Source organism: Phyllobates terribilis, unplaced genomic scaffold, assembly GCF_046119375.1.
Source record: "Phyllobates terribilis strain yellow unplaced genomic scaffold, ASM4611937v1 Scaffold_13__5_contigs__length_258822181, whole genome shotgun sequence".
NCBI lineage: Eukaryota > Metazoa > Chordata > Amphibia > Anura > Dendrobatidae > Phyllobates > Phyllobates terribilis.
The window spans coordinates 168,642,767-168,659,735 of NW_027362773.1; the positions used below are offsets into that span (position 1 = coordinate 168,642,767).

Below are 16,969 nucleotides of genomic sequence, written 5' to 3' on the forward strand. Positions count from 1 at the left end.
CCCTGCCCTGTGTATGCTGCCCTGCCCTGTGTATGCTGCCCTGCCCTGTGTATGCTGCCCTGCCCTGTGTATGCTGCCCTGCCCTGTGTATGCTGCCCTGCCCTGTGTATGCTGCCCTGCCCTGTGTATGCTGCCCTGCCCTGCGTATGCTGCCCTGCCCTGCGTATGCTGCCCTGCCCTGCGTATGCTGCCCTGCGTATGCTGCCCTGCCCTGCGTATGCTGCCCTGCCCTGCGTATGCTGCCCTGCCCTGCCCTGCCCCATGTGGCCGCTGCCACATCGTATTTGCTGGTGTTTCTGGTACTTCGGCTCACCGGCTGTGAATCTTGTGACTTTGATGATTTGTCCGACCACCGTTATCTCTGAATGTTCATTTATCAGACGCCCAGGAGACGGCGTCAGTCCTGATGGCAGCAGCAGTCGGCCTCCATCGATCGGTTTCCTCCCAGCCTCAGTCATCTCATCTTCTCGCTTTCAGGATATCAATAGTGGAGGCCGTCTGGTTATTGAGCCATAAATTAGCGTCAGCGAATGGCGCCCTGATAACGAGGTGTGAGGTTATCGTCAGCGACAGCTCTGATGCATGCACTGCCCCCCATATCCGGTGGTGTGCTCTGCCCCCCCATATCCGGTGGTGTGCTCTGCCCCCCCCCCATATCCGGTGGTGTGCTCTGCCCCCCCCCCATATCCGGTGGTGTGCTCTGCCCCCCCCCCATATCCGGTGGTGTGCTCTGCCCCCCCCCATATCCGGTGGTGTGCTCTGCCCCCCCCCATATCCGGTGGTGTGCTCTGCCCCCCCCCATATCCGGTGGTGTGCTCTGCCCCCCCCCATATCCGGTGGTGTGCTCTGCCCCCCCATATCTGGTGGTGTGCGCTGCCCCCCCCAATGTCCGGTGGTGTGCTCTGCCCCCCCATATCTGGTGGTGTGCGCTGCCCCCCCCCAATGTCCGGTGGTGTGCTCTGCCCCCCCATATCTGGTGTGCGCCGCCCCCCCCCCCCCCACATAGAGCGGTGACAAATGAGGCCCTTGTGCTGCGGGATCTCTGGTCGCGGTCAGTAGGTGGCGGTAGGTTATTTGCAGACCGATAGACGCTGAGGCTCCTGCCCTGCTCTCACAGTTGAGGGTTTGTCACAATGTGTTGGTGTAGACGACCTCTCTGCCTGTCATAGGCTGAGTTGTTCCAGATCCTCAGTAATAATGTGGTGATTATCAGGTTATAATGGCTCAGCCGAGGCTTATCTCTTATCTGCAGACGTTGAGGATATTTTTGGCCCCGCAGTGTGAGCAGCCTTCAGTGCAGCCTCTGTGCAGAGAGAGTGCCACTACTGGTGACAGCGGAGCCGTGAGGATGGAGCGCACTGAGTCTCCGAGCACCCCTGCACACATCAGGTGACGTTAGTACCCCGACACCCCTCTCAGATCGTCTGTCCGAGCAGCGCGGCCGCCACGTTACGTGCGCCCAGCGACGGGTAATGTGTGTTGTCACATTATCAGTATGGACAGGGGCATGCACACAAATCATGGGGGCCCAAACTTTAAAAACAGGGAGAGGAACATATATTGTGGCATGTACACAGTAATTATGCCCCACTAAAACCTTAAATGTTCTCATCCACTACCATACCCCTTTCTTGACCCCCATAAAATGTGAAATCCCCAAAAATATCACTTATACATCGTGTGATGCTGCCACAGCGTGATTCCTCTAAAGTGCCCCCGACAAGCATGTCCCGAAGGTTCTCCACAAGTAGTATGATGCCCCAAACGCTATGATGTCCCCACAGTACATTCCTCCACACACAGTATGATGTCTCCACAGTACATTCCCCCACACACAGTATGATGTCTCCACAGTACATTCCTCCACACACAGTATGATGTCTCCACAGTACATTCCCCCACACACAGTATGATGTCCCCACAGTACATTCCCCCACACACAGTATGATGTCTCCACAGTACATTCCCTCCACACACACAGTATGATGTCCCCACAGTACATTCCCCCCACACACAGTATGATGTCCCCACAGTACATTCCCCCCACACACAGTATGATGTCCTCACAGTACATTCCCTCCACACACAGTATGATGTCCTCACAGTACATTCCCTCCACACACAGTATGATGTCCTCACAGTACATTCCCTCCACACACAGTATGATGTCCCCACAGTACATTCCCCCCACACACAGTATGATGTCCTCACAGTACATTCCCCCACACACAGTATGATGTCCCCACAGTACATTCCCCCACACACAGTATGATGTCTCCACAGTACATTCCTCCACACACAGTATGATGTCCCCACAGTACATTCCCCCCACACACAGTATGATGTCCTCACAGTACATTCCCTCCACACACACAGTATGATGTCCTCACAGTACATTCCCTCCACACACACAGTATGATGTCTCCACAGTACATTCCCTCCACACACAGTATGATGTCTCCACAGTACATTCCCCCCACACACAGTATGATGTCCTCACAGTACATTCCCTCCACACACACAGTATGATGTCTCCACAGTACATTCCCTCCACACACAGTATGATGTCTCCACAGTACATTCCCCCACACACAGTATGATGTCTCCACAGTACATTCCCCCACACACAGTATGATGTCCCCACAGTACATTCCCCCACACACAGTATGATGTCCCCACAGTACATTCCCCCACACACAGTATGATGTCTCCACAGTACATTCCCTCCACACACAGTATGATGTCCTCACAGTACATTCCCTCCACACACAGTATGATGTCCTCACAGTACATTCCCTCCACACACAGTATGATGTCCTCACAGTACATTCCCCCCACACACAGTATGATGTCTCCACAGTACATTCCCCCACACACAGTATGATGTCCCCACAGTACATTCCCCCACACACAGTATGATGTCCTCACAGTACATTCCCCCCACACACAGTATGATGTCCTCACAGTACATTCCTCCACACACAGTATGATGTCCTCACAGTACATTCCTCCACACACAGTATGATGTCCCCACAGTACATTCCCCCACACACAGTATGATGTCTCCACAGTACATTCCCTCCACACACAGTATGATGTCCTCACAGTACATTCCCCCACACACAGTATGATGTCTCCACAGTACATTCCCCCACACACAGTATGATGTCTCCACAGTACATTCCCTCCACACACAGTATGATGTCCTCACAGTACATTCCCCACACACAGTATGATGTCCTCACAGTACATTCCCCCACACACACAGTATGATGTCCTCACAGTACATTCCCCCACACACAGTATGATGTCCTCACAGTACATTCCCCCACACACAGTATGATGTCCCCACAGTACATTCCCTCCACACACAGTATGATGTCCTCACAGTACATTCCTCCACACACAGTATGATGTCCCCACAGTACATTCCCTCCACACACAGTATGATGTCCTCACAGTACATTCCCCCCACACACAGTATGATGTCCTCACAGTACATTCCTCCACACACAGTATGATGTCCTCACAGTACATTCCTCCACACACAGTATGATGTCCCCACAGTACATTCCCCCACACACAGTATGATGTCTCCACAGTACATTCCCTCCACACACAGTATGATGTCCTCACAGTACATTCCCCCACACACAGTATGATGTCTCCACAGTACATTCCCCCACACACAGTATGATGTCTCCACAGTACATTCCCTCCACACACAGTATGATGTCCTCACAGTACATTCCCTCCACACACAGTATGATGTCCTCACAGTACATTCCCCCACACACAGTATGATGTCTCCACAGTACATTCCCTCCACACACAGTATGATGTCCTCACAGTACATTCCTCCACACACAGTATGATGTCCCCACAGTACATTCCTCCACACACACAGTATGATGTCCTCACAGTACATTCCCCACACACACAGTATGATGTCTCCACAGTACATTCCTCCACACACAGTATGATGTCCCCACAGTACATTCCTCCACACACAGTATGATGTCTCCACAGTACATTCCTCCACACACAGTATGATGTCCTCACAGTACATTCCCCCACACACAGTATGATGTCCCCACAGTACATTCCCCCACACACAGTATGATGTCCTCACAGTACATTCCCCCCACACACAGTATGATGTCCTCACAGTACATTCCCCACACACAGTATGATGTCCCCACAGTACATTCCTCCACACACAGTATGATGTCCTCACAGTACATTCCCCACACACAGTATGATGTCCTCACAGTACATTCCCTCCACACACAGTATGATGTCCTCACAGTACATTCCCCCACACACAGTATGATGTCCTCACAGTACATTCCCCCACACACAGTATGATGTCTCCACAGTACATTCCTCCACACACAGTATGATGTCTCCACAGTACATTCCTCCCACACACAGTATGATGTCCTCACAGTACATTCCTCCACACACAGTATGATGTCTCCACAGTACATTCCCTCCACACACAGTATGATGTCCTCACAGTACATTCCCCACACACAGTATGATGTCCTCACAGTACATTCCCCCACACACACAGTATGATGTCCTCACAGTACATTCCCCCACACACAGTATGATGTCCTCACAGTACATTCCCCCACACACAGTATGATGTCCCCACAGTACATTCCCTCCACACACAGTATGATGTCCTCACAGTACATTCCTCCACACACAGTATGATGTCCCCACAGTACATTCCCTCCACACACAGTATGATGTCCTCACAGTACATTCCCCACACACAGTATGATGTCCTCACAGTACATTCCCTCCACACACAGTATGATGTCCTCACAGTACATTCCCCCACACACAGTATGATGTCCTCACAGTACATTCCCCCACACACAGTATGATGTCCCCACAGTACATTCCCTCCACACACAGTATGATGTCTCCACAGTACATTCCTCCACACACAGTATGATGTCCTCACAGTACATTCCTCCACACACAGTATGATGTCCTCACAGTACATTCCTCCACACACAGTATGATGTCCTCACAGTACATTCCCTCACACACAGTATGATGTCCCCACAGTACATTCCCTCACACACAGTATGATGTCCTCACAGTACATTCCCCACACACAGTATGATGTCCTCACAGTACATTCCCCCCACACACAGTATGATGTCCTCACAGTACATTCCCCACACACAGTATGATGTCCCCACAGTACATTCCTCCACACACAGTATGATGTCCTCACAGTACATTCCCCCACACACAGTATGATGTCCTCACAGTACATTCCCCCACACACAGTATGATGTCCTCACAGTACATTCCTCCACACACAGTATGATGTCCTCACAGTACATTCCTCCACACACAGTATGATGTCCTCACAGTACATTCCCTCCACACACAGTATGATGTCCTCACAGTACATTCCCTCACACACAGTATGATGTCCTCACAGTACATTCCCTCCACACACAGTATGATGTCCCCACAGTACATTCCCCACACACAGTATGATGTCCCCACAGTACGATCCCCCACACACCGCATAATGGCCCCGCAGTACGTTCCCTCCCCACACACACCGCATAATGGCCCCGCAGTACGTTCCCTCCCCACACACACAGCGTGATGGCCCCGCAGTACGTTCCCTCCCCACACACACAGCGTGATGGCCCCGCAGTACGTTCCCTCCCCACACACACAGCGTGATGGCCCCGCAGTACGTTCCCTCCCCACACACACAGCGTGATGGCCCCGCAGTACGTTCCCTCCCCACACACACAGCCACAGCGTGATGGCCCCGCAGTACGTTCCCTCCCCACACACACAGCCACAGCGTGATGGCCCCGCAGTACGTTCCCTCCCCACACACACAGCCACAGCGTGATGGCCCCGCAGTACGTTCCCTCCCCACACACACAGCGTGATGGCCCCGCAGTACGTTCCCTCCCCACACACACAGCGTGATGGCCCCGCAGTACGTTCCCTCCCCACACACACAGCGTGATGGCCCCGCAGTACGTTCCCTCCCCACACACACAGCGTGATGGCCCCGCAGTACGTTCCCTCCCCACACACACAGCGTGATGGCCCCGCAGTACGTTCCCTCCCCACACACACAGCGTGATGGCCCCGCAGTACGTTCCCTCCCCACACACAGCCACAGCGTGATGGCCCCGCAGTACGTTCCCTCCCCACACACACAGCCACAGCGTGATGGCCCCGCAGTACGTTCCCTCCCCACACACACACAGCCACAGCGTGATGGCCCCGCAGTACGTTCCCTCCCCACATACACACACAGCGTGATGGCCCCGCAGTACGTTCCCTCCCCACACACACACACACAGCGTGATGGCCCCGCAGTCCGTTCCCTCCCCACACACACACACACAGCGTGATGGCCCCGCAGTCCGTTCCCTCCCCACACACACACAGCGTGATGGCCCCGCAGTCCGTTCCCTCCCCACACACACACAGCGTGATGGCCCCGCAGTCCGTTCCCTCCCCACACACACACAGCGTGATGGCCCCGCAGTCCGTTCCCTCCCCACACACACACAGCGTGATGGCCCCGCAGTCCGTTCCCTCCCCACACACACACACAGCGTGATGGCCCCGCAGTCCGTTCCCTCCCCACACACACACAGCGTGATGGTCCCCGCAGTCCGTTCCCTCCCCACACACACACACACACACACAGCGTGATGGCCCCGCAGTCCGTTCCCTCCCCACACACACACAGCGTGATGGCCCCGCAGTCCGTTCCCTCCCCACACACACACAGCGTGATGGCCCCGCAGTCCGTTCCCTCCCCACACACACACACAGCGTGATGGCCCCGCAGTCCGTTCCCTCCCCACACACACACACAGCGTGATGGCCCCGCAGTCCGTTCCCTCCACACACACACACAGCGTGATGGTCCCCGCAGTCCGTTCCCTCCCCACACACACACAGCGTGATGGTCCCCGCAGTCCGTTCCCTCCCCACACACACACACACACACACACACACAGCGTGATGGCCCCGCAGTCCGTTCCCTCCCCACACACACAGCGTGATGGCCCCGCAGTCCGTTCCCTCCCCACACACACACAGCGTGATGGCCCCGCACTATGTTCCCTCCCCACACACACACAGCGTGATGGCCCCACAGTCCGTTCCCTCCCCACACACACACAGCGTGATGGCCCCACAGTCCGTTCCCTCCTCACACACACACAGCGTGATGGCCCCGCAGTCCGTTCCCTCCCCACACACACACAGCGTGATGGCCCCGCAGTCCGTTCCCTCCCCACACACACACAGCGTGATGGTCCCCGCAGTCCGTTCCCTCCCCACACACACACACACACACACAGCGTGATGGCCCCGCAGTCCGTTCCCTCCCCACACACACAGCGTGATGGCCCCGCAGTCCGTTCCCTCCCCACACACACACAGCGTGATGGCCCCGCACTATGTTCCCTCCCCACACACACACACAGCGTGATGGCCCCGCAGTCCGTTCCCTCCCCACACACACACACAGCGTGATGGCCCCGCAGTCCGTTCCCTCCCCACACACACACAGCGTGATGGTCCCCGCAGTCCGTTCCCTCCCCACACACACACACACACACACACAGCGTGATGGCCCCGCAGTCCGTTCCCTCCCCACACACACAGCGTGATGGCCCCGCAGTCCGTTCCCTCCCCACACACACACACACACACACAGCGTGATGGCCCCGCACTATGTTCCCTCCCCACACACACACACAGCGTGATGGCCCCGCAGTCCGTTCCCTCCCCACACACACACACACAGCGTGATGGCCCCGCAGTCCGTTCCCTCCCCACACACACACAGCGTGATGGCCCCGCAGTCCGTTCCCTCCCCACACACACACACAGCGTGATGGCCCCGCAGTCCGTTCCCTCCCCTCACACACACAGCGTGATGGCCCCGCAGTCCGTTCCCTCCCCACACACACACAGCGTGATGGCCCCGCAGTCCGTTCCCTCCCCACACACACACAGCGTGATGGCCCCGCAGTACATTCCCCTGTTCCCCCAATGCGGTGCTCAGGTTTTTGCTGTGTTTGGCTCTACCCTGCAGTCATGATCTAGTAATGTCGTCGTGACCTCTGTTCTGAGTCTCGCGGGCGGTGCGCTCCTCCACCATTGGATTCCATGGTTTGTGGTGCGGGCGGTGCTCTCCTCCACCATTGGATTGCATGGTTTGTGGTGCGGGCGGTGCGCTCCTCCGCCATTGAATTCCATGGTTTGTGCGTCCTGTGAATTCAGATACTGTTAAGATTGTGACAATGGGCGCAGAGTGGGGAGCGGCGCTGCTTGACACTGGTTTCCCTTCTCCCCACTGACGTGTCCCATAGCAGTCTGCAGCTATGGACGCAGCTATGGACGCCCCTGTGTGTGAACACAGTCTGATACCCATGTTAGTACATCTCCCATGTAGGATATTCTATGTGCAATCTGTTTTAAAATTACTATTATATACGTCCCATATATTTGTTTAGCGCTGACATATTCCACTACACTTTACAACTCAGAGGCGACATACAAACAACGGAAGACATTATGGAGTAACGCATAATTCAACAATAGCTATAATCTATGAGGACATGGGGGGCACAAAGAAACAAGTGCTTGTATTGTACGGCCATCATTATAATCAGATAACACAGCATGAAGCGGCCCCCACCCAGGATCTATACAAGTACAGGTACAAAGTGCTGCTGAGCCATGGAGGGAGAGGGAACAGGTGATGGGAGAACAGGGAAGAGTTAGTGAGGTGATAGGTCAGTCTAAAGAAATGTGTTAGAGCGCACTTAACTGTGGAGACTGGAAATAAACCACATTCTCTGGGGTAAAGTCGGATTATAGAGAATGTTCTTGTTAGTCATTAGTGAAATGGAGAGGACGGGTGTAGCGGTAGACAAAAATGAGGAGGAGATGTAGGTAGGTGCAGCACTCTGGGGAGGATGGGTAGGTGGTAGACAGATGAGATGTAGGGCGGTGCAGCACTGTGGAGAGGACGGGTAGGTGGTAGACAGATGAGGAGGAGGAGATGTAGGGTGGTGCAGCACTGTGGAGAGGACGGGTAGGTGGTAGACAGATGAGGAGGAGGAGATGTAGGGTGGTACAGCACTGTGGAGAGGATGGGTAGGTGGTAGAAACATATGTAGAGCGGTGCAGCTCTGTGGAGAGGATGGGTAGGTGGTAGAAAGATGAGGAGATGTAGAGCAGTGCAGCACTGTGGAGAGGACAGGTTGGTGGTAGACAGATGAGGAGATGTAGGGTGGTGCAGCACTGTGGAGAGGACAGGTTGGTGGTAGACAGATGAGGAGATGTAGGGTGGTGCAGCACTGTGGAGAGGACAGGTAGGTGGTAGACAGAGATGAGGAGGAGATGTAGGGTGGTGCAGCACTGCGGAGAGGACGGGTAGGTGGTAGACAGAGATGAGGAGATGTAGGGTGGTGCAGCACTGTGGAGAGGATGGGTAGGTGGTAGAAACATATGTAGAGCGGTGCAGCTCTGTGGAGAGGATGGGTAGGTGGTAGAAAGATGAGGAGATGTAGAGCAGTGCAGCACTGTGGAGAGGACAGGTTGGTGGTAGACAGATGAGGAGATGTAGGGTGGTGCAGCACTGCGGAGAGGACGGGTAGGTGGTAGACAGAGATGAGGAGATGTAGGGTGGTGCAGCACTGTGGAGAGGACGGGTAGGTGGTAGACAGATGAGGAGGAGGAGATGTAGGGTGGTGCAGCACTGTGGAGAGGACGGGTAGGTGGTAGACAGATGAGGAGGAGGAGATGTAGGGTGGTGCAGCACTGTGGAGAGGATGGATAGGTGGTAGACAGATGAGGAGATGTAGGGTGGTGCAGCACTGTGGAGAGGATGGGTAGGTGGTAGACAGATGAGGAGATGTAGGGTAGTGCAGCACTGTGGAGAGGACGCGTAGGTGGTAGACAGATGAGGAGGAGATGTAGGGTAGTGCAGCACTGGAGAGGATGGGTAGGTGGTAGACAGATGAGGAGATGTAGGGCGGTGCAGCACTGCGGAGAGGACGGGTAGGTGGTAGACAGATGAGGAGATGTAGGGTGGTGCAGCACTGCGGAGAGGACGGGTAGGTGGTAGACAGAGATGAGGAGATGTAGGGTGGTGCAGCACTGTGGAGAGGATGGGTAGGTGGTAGACAGATGAGGAGGAGATGTAGGGTAGTGCAGCACTGGAGAGGATGGGTAGGTGGTAGACAGATGAGGAGATGTAGGGTGGTGCAGCACTGCGGAGAGGACGGGTAGGTGGTAGACAGAGATGAGGAGATGTAGGGTGGTGCAGCACTGCGGAGAGGACGGGTAGGTGGTAGACAGAGATGAGATGTAGAGCGGTGCAGCTCTGCGGAGAGGACGGGTAGGTGGTAGAAACATATGTAGAGCGGTGCAGCTCTGTGGAGAGGATGGGTAGGTGGTAGAAAGATGAGGAGATGTAGAGCAGTGCAGCACTGTGGAGAGGACAGGTTGGTGGTAGACAGATGAGGAGATGTAGGGCAGTGCAGCACTGTGGAGAGGACAGGTTGGTGGTAGACAGATGAGGAGATGTAGAGCGGTGCAGCTCTGCGGAGAGGACAGGTAGGTGGTAGACAGAGATGAGGAGATGTAGGGCGGTGCAGCACTGTGGAGAGGACAGGTAGGTGGTAGACAGAGATGAGGAGGAGATGTAGGGTGGTGCAGCACTGTGGAGAGGATGGGTAGGGTGGTAGACAGATGAGGAGATGTAGGGCAGTGCAGCACTGTGGAGAGGATGGGTAGGTGGTAGACAGATGAGGAGGAGATGTAGGGCAGTGCAGCACTGTGGAGAGGACAGGTAGGTGGTAGACAGAGATGAGGAGGAGATGTAGGGTGGTGCAGCACTGCGGAGAGGACGGGTAGGTGGTAGACAGATGAGGAGGAGGAGATGTAGGGTGGTGCAGCACTGTGGAGAGGATGGGTAGGTGGTAGACAGAGATGAGATGTAGGGCGGTGCAGCACTGTGGAGAGGACAGGTAGGTGGTAGACAGAGATGAGGAGGAGATGTAGGGTAGTGCAGCACTGTGGAGAGGATGGGTAGGTGGTAGACAGATGAGGAGGAGATGTAGAGCGGTGCAGCACTGTGGAGAGGATGGGTAGGTAGTAGACAGATGAGGAGGAGATGTAGGGCGGTGCAGCACTGTGGAGAGGACACGTAGGTGGTAGACAGATGAGGAGAAGATGTAAGCAGTAAGAGTTTTTGCAGTGTCAGGGTCATTCCATGTCAAGTGAACCAATAAACTTTTCCTCTATTTTTAATTCTTTTGAGATTTTGTTCTCTGGTAATAGTGTGTTAGAGTGAAAAATGTAAAGAACAAATATTCTACTTATTTTTTCATTAATTTTCAAAATTTGAAAGTGCCCATTTCTGTGTTGCATGCTGTGAAGACTCGGGGTTTTTCATGGGCAGAACACTACTCAATAATTACTAAGACTCAATAATTACTCAATAATTACTAAAACTACTCAGACAACACAGGGTGAGGGTAAACGTTGTGGCAATACTTTGTTAAACTACCGAACAATAAACACACAGACCAGTCCCAGCAATTACTCAAGATGGTACAACATTACACAGGCTCACCTTTCCGCTTGCCTGCCTGGGATAGAATAGCTGCGACTTTTGGACTTCCAGGGCCAACTACCTCAATCAGTGGCCCCCCTTTTGTGGTAGAGAGCAGGTAGCGGCAGGCGTAGGAAGCTGACAGTCCATCAAAGTACAAGGCCAGGAGACCCGAGGGTCCCACCTTGGCCTCTCCGAGAGTCTCCATGGGTTCCAGGCAACTGGAGGGTCCCACCTTGGCCTCTCCGAGAGTCTCCATGGGTTCCAGGCAACCGGAGGGTCCCACCTGGCAACCCCAAACAACATATCCATGGGGCCAGGTGACCTCATTGTCCTAACCTGATGTCTCCGAATGTATCTATGGGTTCTCTGATGGTCAGTGGAGCAGATCCGTATCCTTCCAGTCAGGGCCGTGTACCCTTAGGCTGGAATTATGTAGAATCCAAATCTGTGTCTCTTTGGATAAAGCCATGCAACCAAGCTGATGGTCTGAAGAGTCTGTCTGATCTTTGATTCTCCTTGTAAAGTCTCTTTGCAGCAGGATAGAAAAACCCTTTTTATATTTACATATGTGGCTAAGGTCATCAGTCACAGGTAGGGGGAAAGGTGCAGCGCTCAGGTCTAATTTTTTGAGCATTTAATGAATTCACGTAGTTTGTCCTCCTGTTTTGTGAGTCAACAAGCCACAGAGTCCACACAATTGACAACATATTTAGCAAACATTCATTGTTCTTACCCTGAGTCACTGTCCTTCTTGACCAGCCAAAGAAACACATTCAAAAGTCGACACAAACACAATAGTGTATTTCTCTTGGCTTAACAAATCTAGATGTCTGGCTAATTAAGATTAGAAGCTGTTTTGTCACACATGCCTTTATCGTTTCTCCTCATAACTCGGGGCATACACAAGATAGAGAAACATAAAAAACACCACTACACTCAGAACAGTGCAGGTTTTCACCTGATATGTCGCAAGAATATCTTAATACTTTACCTATGCGGACTCAAAATTTTGTAAGGCATTTCCAAAACCTATAATATGAAATTTTCAAAAAAATTCACATGTGCTTCCTATGCTCCTAGCCACATCTGTAGCAAAATTCAAGTTGGGATCCCAAATGGATCATACTTTAAAAAAAATAACTATATGAACAGTGTCCATCTCAATCTGGAATTCAGATCTGGTCAGCCCCTGGTCTGAAAGTGCAGGGTCTATGTTTTCCGAATAAAATAAAAAAAAAAGTTTCATGACTTGTCCTGATCTTAAACCAGGCAAATCATTAGATAAATCTATAGTGGATACAGTGAAAGGTTTTTACAATAGTGATGTGTGACGAATTATACCTGGCAAGATAAACTGTTCATGCAATTGAACAGTAAGAGAACTCATGTCCATAAGACGCTGCTTCTTGCCAATTTTAAAGAGACCTATGATTTTTTTTTTTTTTTAAATTCAACTTCTGCCAAAACAGGATTTTCAAAATGTGCTGACCTGCGACCTAAGACTTGTGTCCTGGCTGGTGGTCGTGGTGCGACCCGAGACTTGTGCCCTGGCTGGTGGTCGTGGTGCGACCCGAGACTTGTGCCCTGGCTGGTGGTCGTGGTGCGACCCGAGACTTGTGCCCTGGCTGGTGGTCGTGGTGCGACCCGAGACTTGTGCCCTGGCTGGTGGTCGTGGTGCGACCCGAGACTTGTGCCCTGGCTGGTGGTCGTGGTGCGACCCGAGACTTGTGCCCTGGCTGGTGGTCGTGGTGCGACCCAAGACTTGTGCCCTGGCTGGTGGTCGTGGTGCGACCCGAGACTTGTGCCCTGGCTGGTGGTCGTGGTGCGACCCGAGACTTGTGCCCTGGCTGGTGGTCGTGGTGCGACCCGAGACTTGTGCCCTGGCTGGTGGTCGTGGTGCGACCCGAGACTTGTGCCCTGGCTGGTGGTCGTGGTGCGACCCGAGACTTGTGCCCTGGCTGGTGGTCGTGGTGCGACCCCAGACTTGTGCCCTGGCTGGTGGTCGTGGTGCGACCCCAGACTTGTGCCCTGGCTGGTGGTCGTGGTGCGACCCCAGACTTGTGCCCTGGCTGGTGGTCGTGGTGCGACCCCAGACTTGTGCCCTGGCTGGTGGTCGTGGTGCGACCCCAGACTTGTGCCCTGGCTGGTGGTCGTGGTGCGACCCCAGACTTGTGCCCTGGCTGGTGGTCGTGGTGCGACCCCAGACTTGTGCCCTGGCTGGTGGTCGTGGTGCGACCCCAGACTTGTGCCCTGGCTGGTGGTCGTGGTGCGACCCCAGACTTGTGCCCTGGCTGGTGGTCGTGGTGCGACCCCAGACTTGTGCCCTGGCTGGTGGTCGTGGTGCGACCCCAGACTTGTGCCCTGGCTGGTGGTCGTGGTGCGACCCCAGACTTGTGCCCTGGCTGGTGGTCGTGGTGCGACCCCAGACTTGTGCCCTGGCTGGTGGTCGTGGTGCGACCCCAGACTTGTGCCCTGGCTGGTGGTCGTGGTGCGACCCCAGACTTGTGCCCTGGCTGGTGGTCGTGGTGCGACCCCAGACTTGTGCCCTGGCTGGTGGTCGTGGTGCGACCCCAGACTTGTGCCCTGGCTGGTGGTCGTGGTGCGACCCCAGACTTGTGCCCTGGCTGGTGGTCGTGGTGCGACCCCAGACTTGTGCCCTGGCTGGTGGTCGTGGTGCGACCCCAGACTTGTGCCCTGGCTGGTGGTCGTGGTGCGACCCCAGACTTGTGCCCTGGCTGGTGGTCGTGGTGCGACCCCAGACTTGTGCCCTGGCTGGTGGTCGTGGTGCGACCCCAGACTTGTGCCCTGGCTGGTGGTCGTGGTGCGACCCCAGACTTGTGCCCTGGCTGGTGGTCGTGGTGCGACCCCAGACTTGTGCCCTGGCTGGTGGTCGTGGTGCGACCCCAGACTTGTGCCCTGGCTGGTGGTCGTGGTGCGACCCCAGACTTGTGCCCTGGCTGGTGGTCGTGGTGCGACCCCAGACTTGTGCCCTGGCTGGTGGTCGTGGTGCGACCCCAGACTTGTGCCCTGGCTGGTGGTCGTGGTGCGACCCCAGACTTGTGCCCTGGCTGGTGGTCGTGGTGCGACCCCAGACTTGTGCCCTGGCTGGTGGTCGTGGTGCGACCCCAGACTTGTGCCCTGGCTGGTGGTCGTGGTGCGACCCCAGACTTGTGCCCTGGCTGGTGGTCGTGGTGCGACCCCAGACTTGTGCCCTGGCTGGTGGTCGTGGTGCGACCCCAGACTTGTGCCCTGGCTGGTGGTCGTGGTGCGACCCCAGACTTGTGCCCTGGCTGGTGGTCGTGGTGCGACCCCAGACTTGTGCCCTGGCTGGTGGTCGTGGTGCGACCCCAGACTTGTGCCCTGGCTGGTGGTCGTGGTGCGACCCCAGACTTGTGCCCTGGCTGGTGGTCGTGGTGCGACCCCAGACTTGTGCCCTGGCTGGTGGTCGTGGTGCGACCCCAGACTTGTGCCCTGGCTGGTGGTCGTGGTGCGACCCCAGACTTGTGCCCTGGCTGGTGGTCGTGGTGCGACCCCAGACTTGTGCCCTGGCTGGTGGTCGTGGTGCGACCCCAGACTTGTGCCCTGGCTGGTGGTCGTGGTGCGACCCCAGACTTGTGCCCTGGCTGGTGGTCGTGGTGCGACCCCAGACTTGTGCCCTGGCTGGTGGTCGTGGTGCGACCCCAGACTTGTGCCCTGGCTGGTGGTCGTGGTGCGACCCCAGACTTGTGCCCTGGCTGGTGGTCGTGGTGCGACCCCAGACTTGTGCCCTGGCTGGTGGTCGTGGTGCGACCCCAGACTTGTGCCCTGGCTGGTGGTCGTGGTGCGACCCCAGACTTGTGCCCTGGCTGGTGGTCGTGGTGCGACCCCAGACTTGTGCCCTGGCTGGTGGTCGTGGTGCGACCCCAGACTTGTGCCCTGGCTGGTGGTCGTGGTGCGACCCCAGACTTGTGCCCTGGCTGGTGGTCGTGGTGCGACCCCAGACTTGTGCCCTGGCTGGTGGTCGTGGTGCGACCCCAGACTTGTGCCCTGGCTGGTGGTCGTGGTGCGACCCCAGACTTGTGCCCTGGCTGGTGGTCGTGGTGCGACCCCAGACTTGTGCCCTGGCTGGTGGTCGTGGTGCGACCCCAGACTTGTGCCCTGGCTGGTGGTCGTGGTGCGACCCCAGACTTGTGCCCTGGCTGGTGGTCGTGGTGCGACCCCAGACTTGTGCCCTGGCTGGTGGTCGTGGTGCGACCCCAGACTTGTGCCCTGGCTGGTGGTCGTGGTGCGACCCCAGACTTGTGCCCTGGCTGGTGGTCGTGGTGCGACCCCAGACTTGTGCCCTGGCTGGTGGTCGTGGTGCGACCCCAGACTTGTGCCCTGGCTGGTGGTCGTGGTGCGACCCCAGACTTGTGCCCTGGCTGGTGGTCGTGGTGCGACCCCAGACTTGTGCCCTGGCTGGTGGTCGTGGTGCGACCCCAGACTTGTGCCCTGGCTGGTGGTCGTGGTGCGACCCCAGACTTGTGCCCTGGCTGGTGGTCGTGGTGCGACCCCAGACTTGTGCCCTGGCTGGTGGTCGTGGTGCGACCCCAGACTTGTGCCCTGGCTGGTGGTCGTGGTGCGACCCCAGACTTGTGCCCTGGCTGGTGGTCGTGGTGCGACCCCAGACTTGTGCCCTGGCTGGTGGTCGTGGTGCGACCCCAGACTTGTGCCCTGGCTGGTGGTCGTGGTGCGACCCCAGACTTGTGCCCTGGCTGGTGGTCGTGGTGCGACCCCAGACTTGTGCCCTGGCTGGTGGTCGTGGTGCGACCCCAGACTTGTGCCCTGGCTGGTGGTCGTGGTGCGACCCCAGACTTGTGCCCTGGCTGGTGGTCGTGGTGCGACCCCAGACTTGTGCCCTGGCTGGTGGTCGTGGTGCGACCCCAGACTTGTGCCCTGGCTGGTGGTCGTGGTGCGACCCCAGACTTGTGCCCTGGCTGGTGGTCGTGGTGCGACCCCAGACTTGTGCCCTGGCTGGTGGTTGTGGTGCGACCCCAGACTTGTGCCCTGGCTGGTGGTTGTGGTGCGACCCCAGACTTGTGCCCTGGCTGGTGGTCGTGGTGCGACCCCAGACTTGTGCCCTGGCTGGTGGTCGTGGTGCGACCCCAGACTTGTGCCCTGGCTGGTGGTCGTGGTGCGACCCCAGACTTGTGCCCTGGCTGGTGGTCGTGGTGCGACCCCAGACTTGTGCCCTGGCTGGTGGTCGTGGTGCGACCCCAGACTTGTGCCCTGGCTGGTGGTCGTGGTGCGACCCCAGACTTGTGCCCTGGCTGGTGGTCGTGGTGCGACCCCAGACTT

The 16,969-nt window shown here is 56.2% G+C and overlaps 1 protein-coding gene across 5 annotated transcripts in view; it reads left to right on the forward strand.

Moving 5' to 3' along the window:
• Positions 1–16,969, forward strand: part of PLEKHA7 (pleckstrin homology domain containing A7) — a 374,164-nt gene that overhangs the window by 48,219 nt on the left and 308,976 nt on the right. The window contains exon 1 of one of the 5 annotated variants that reach the window (XM_073659049.1): positions 1,334–1,389. The exons of the other annotated variants lie outside the window; for them this stretch is intronic. Coding sequence (XP_073515150.1) covers positions 1,349–1,389 — 41 coding nt within the window. The 5' untranslated portion in view covers positions 1,334–1,348. Of the gene's footprint in view, positions 1–1,333; positions 1,390–16,969 lie in introns of those variants that run through there. 5 annotated transcript variants of the gene reach the window in all.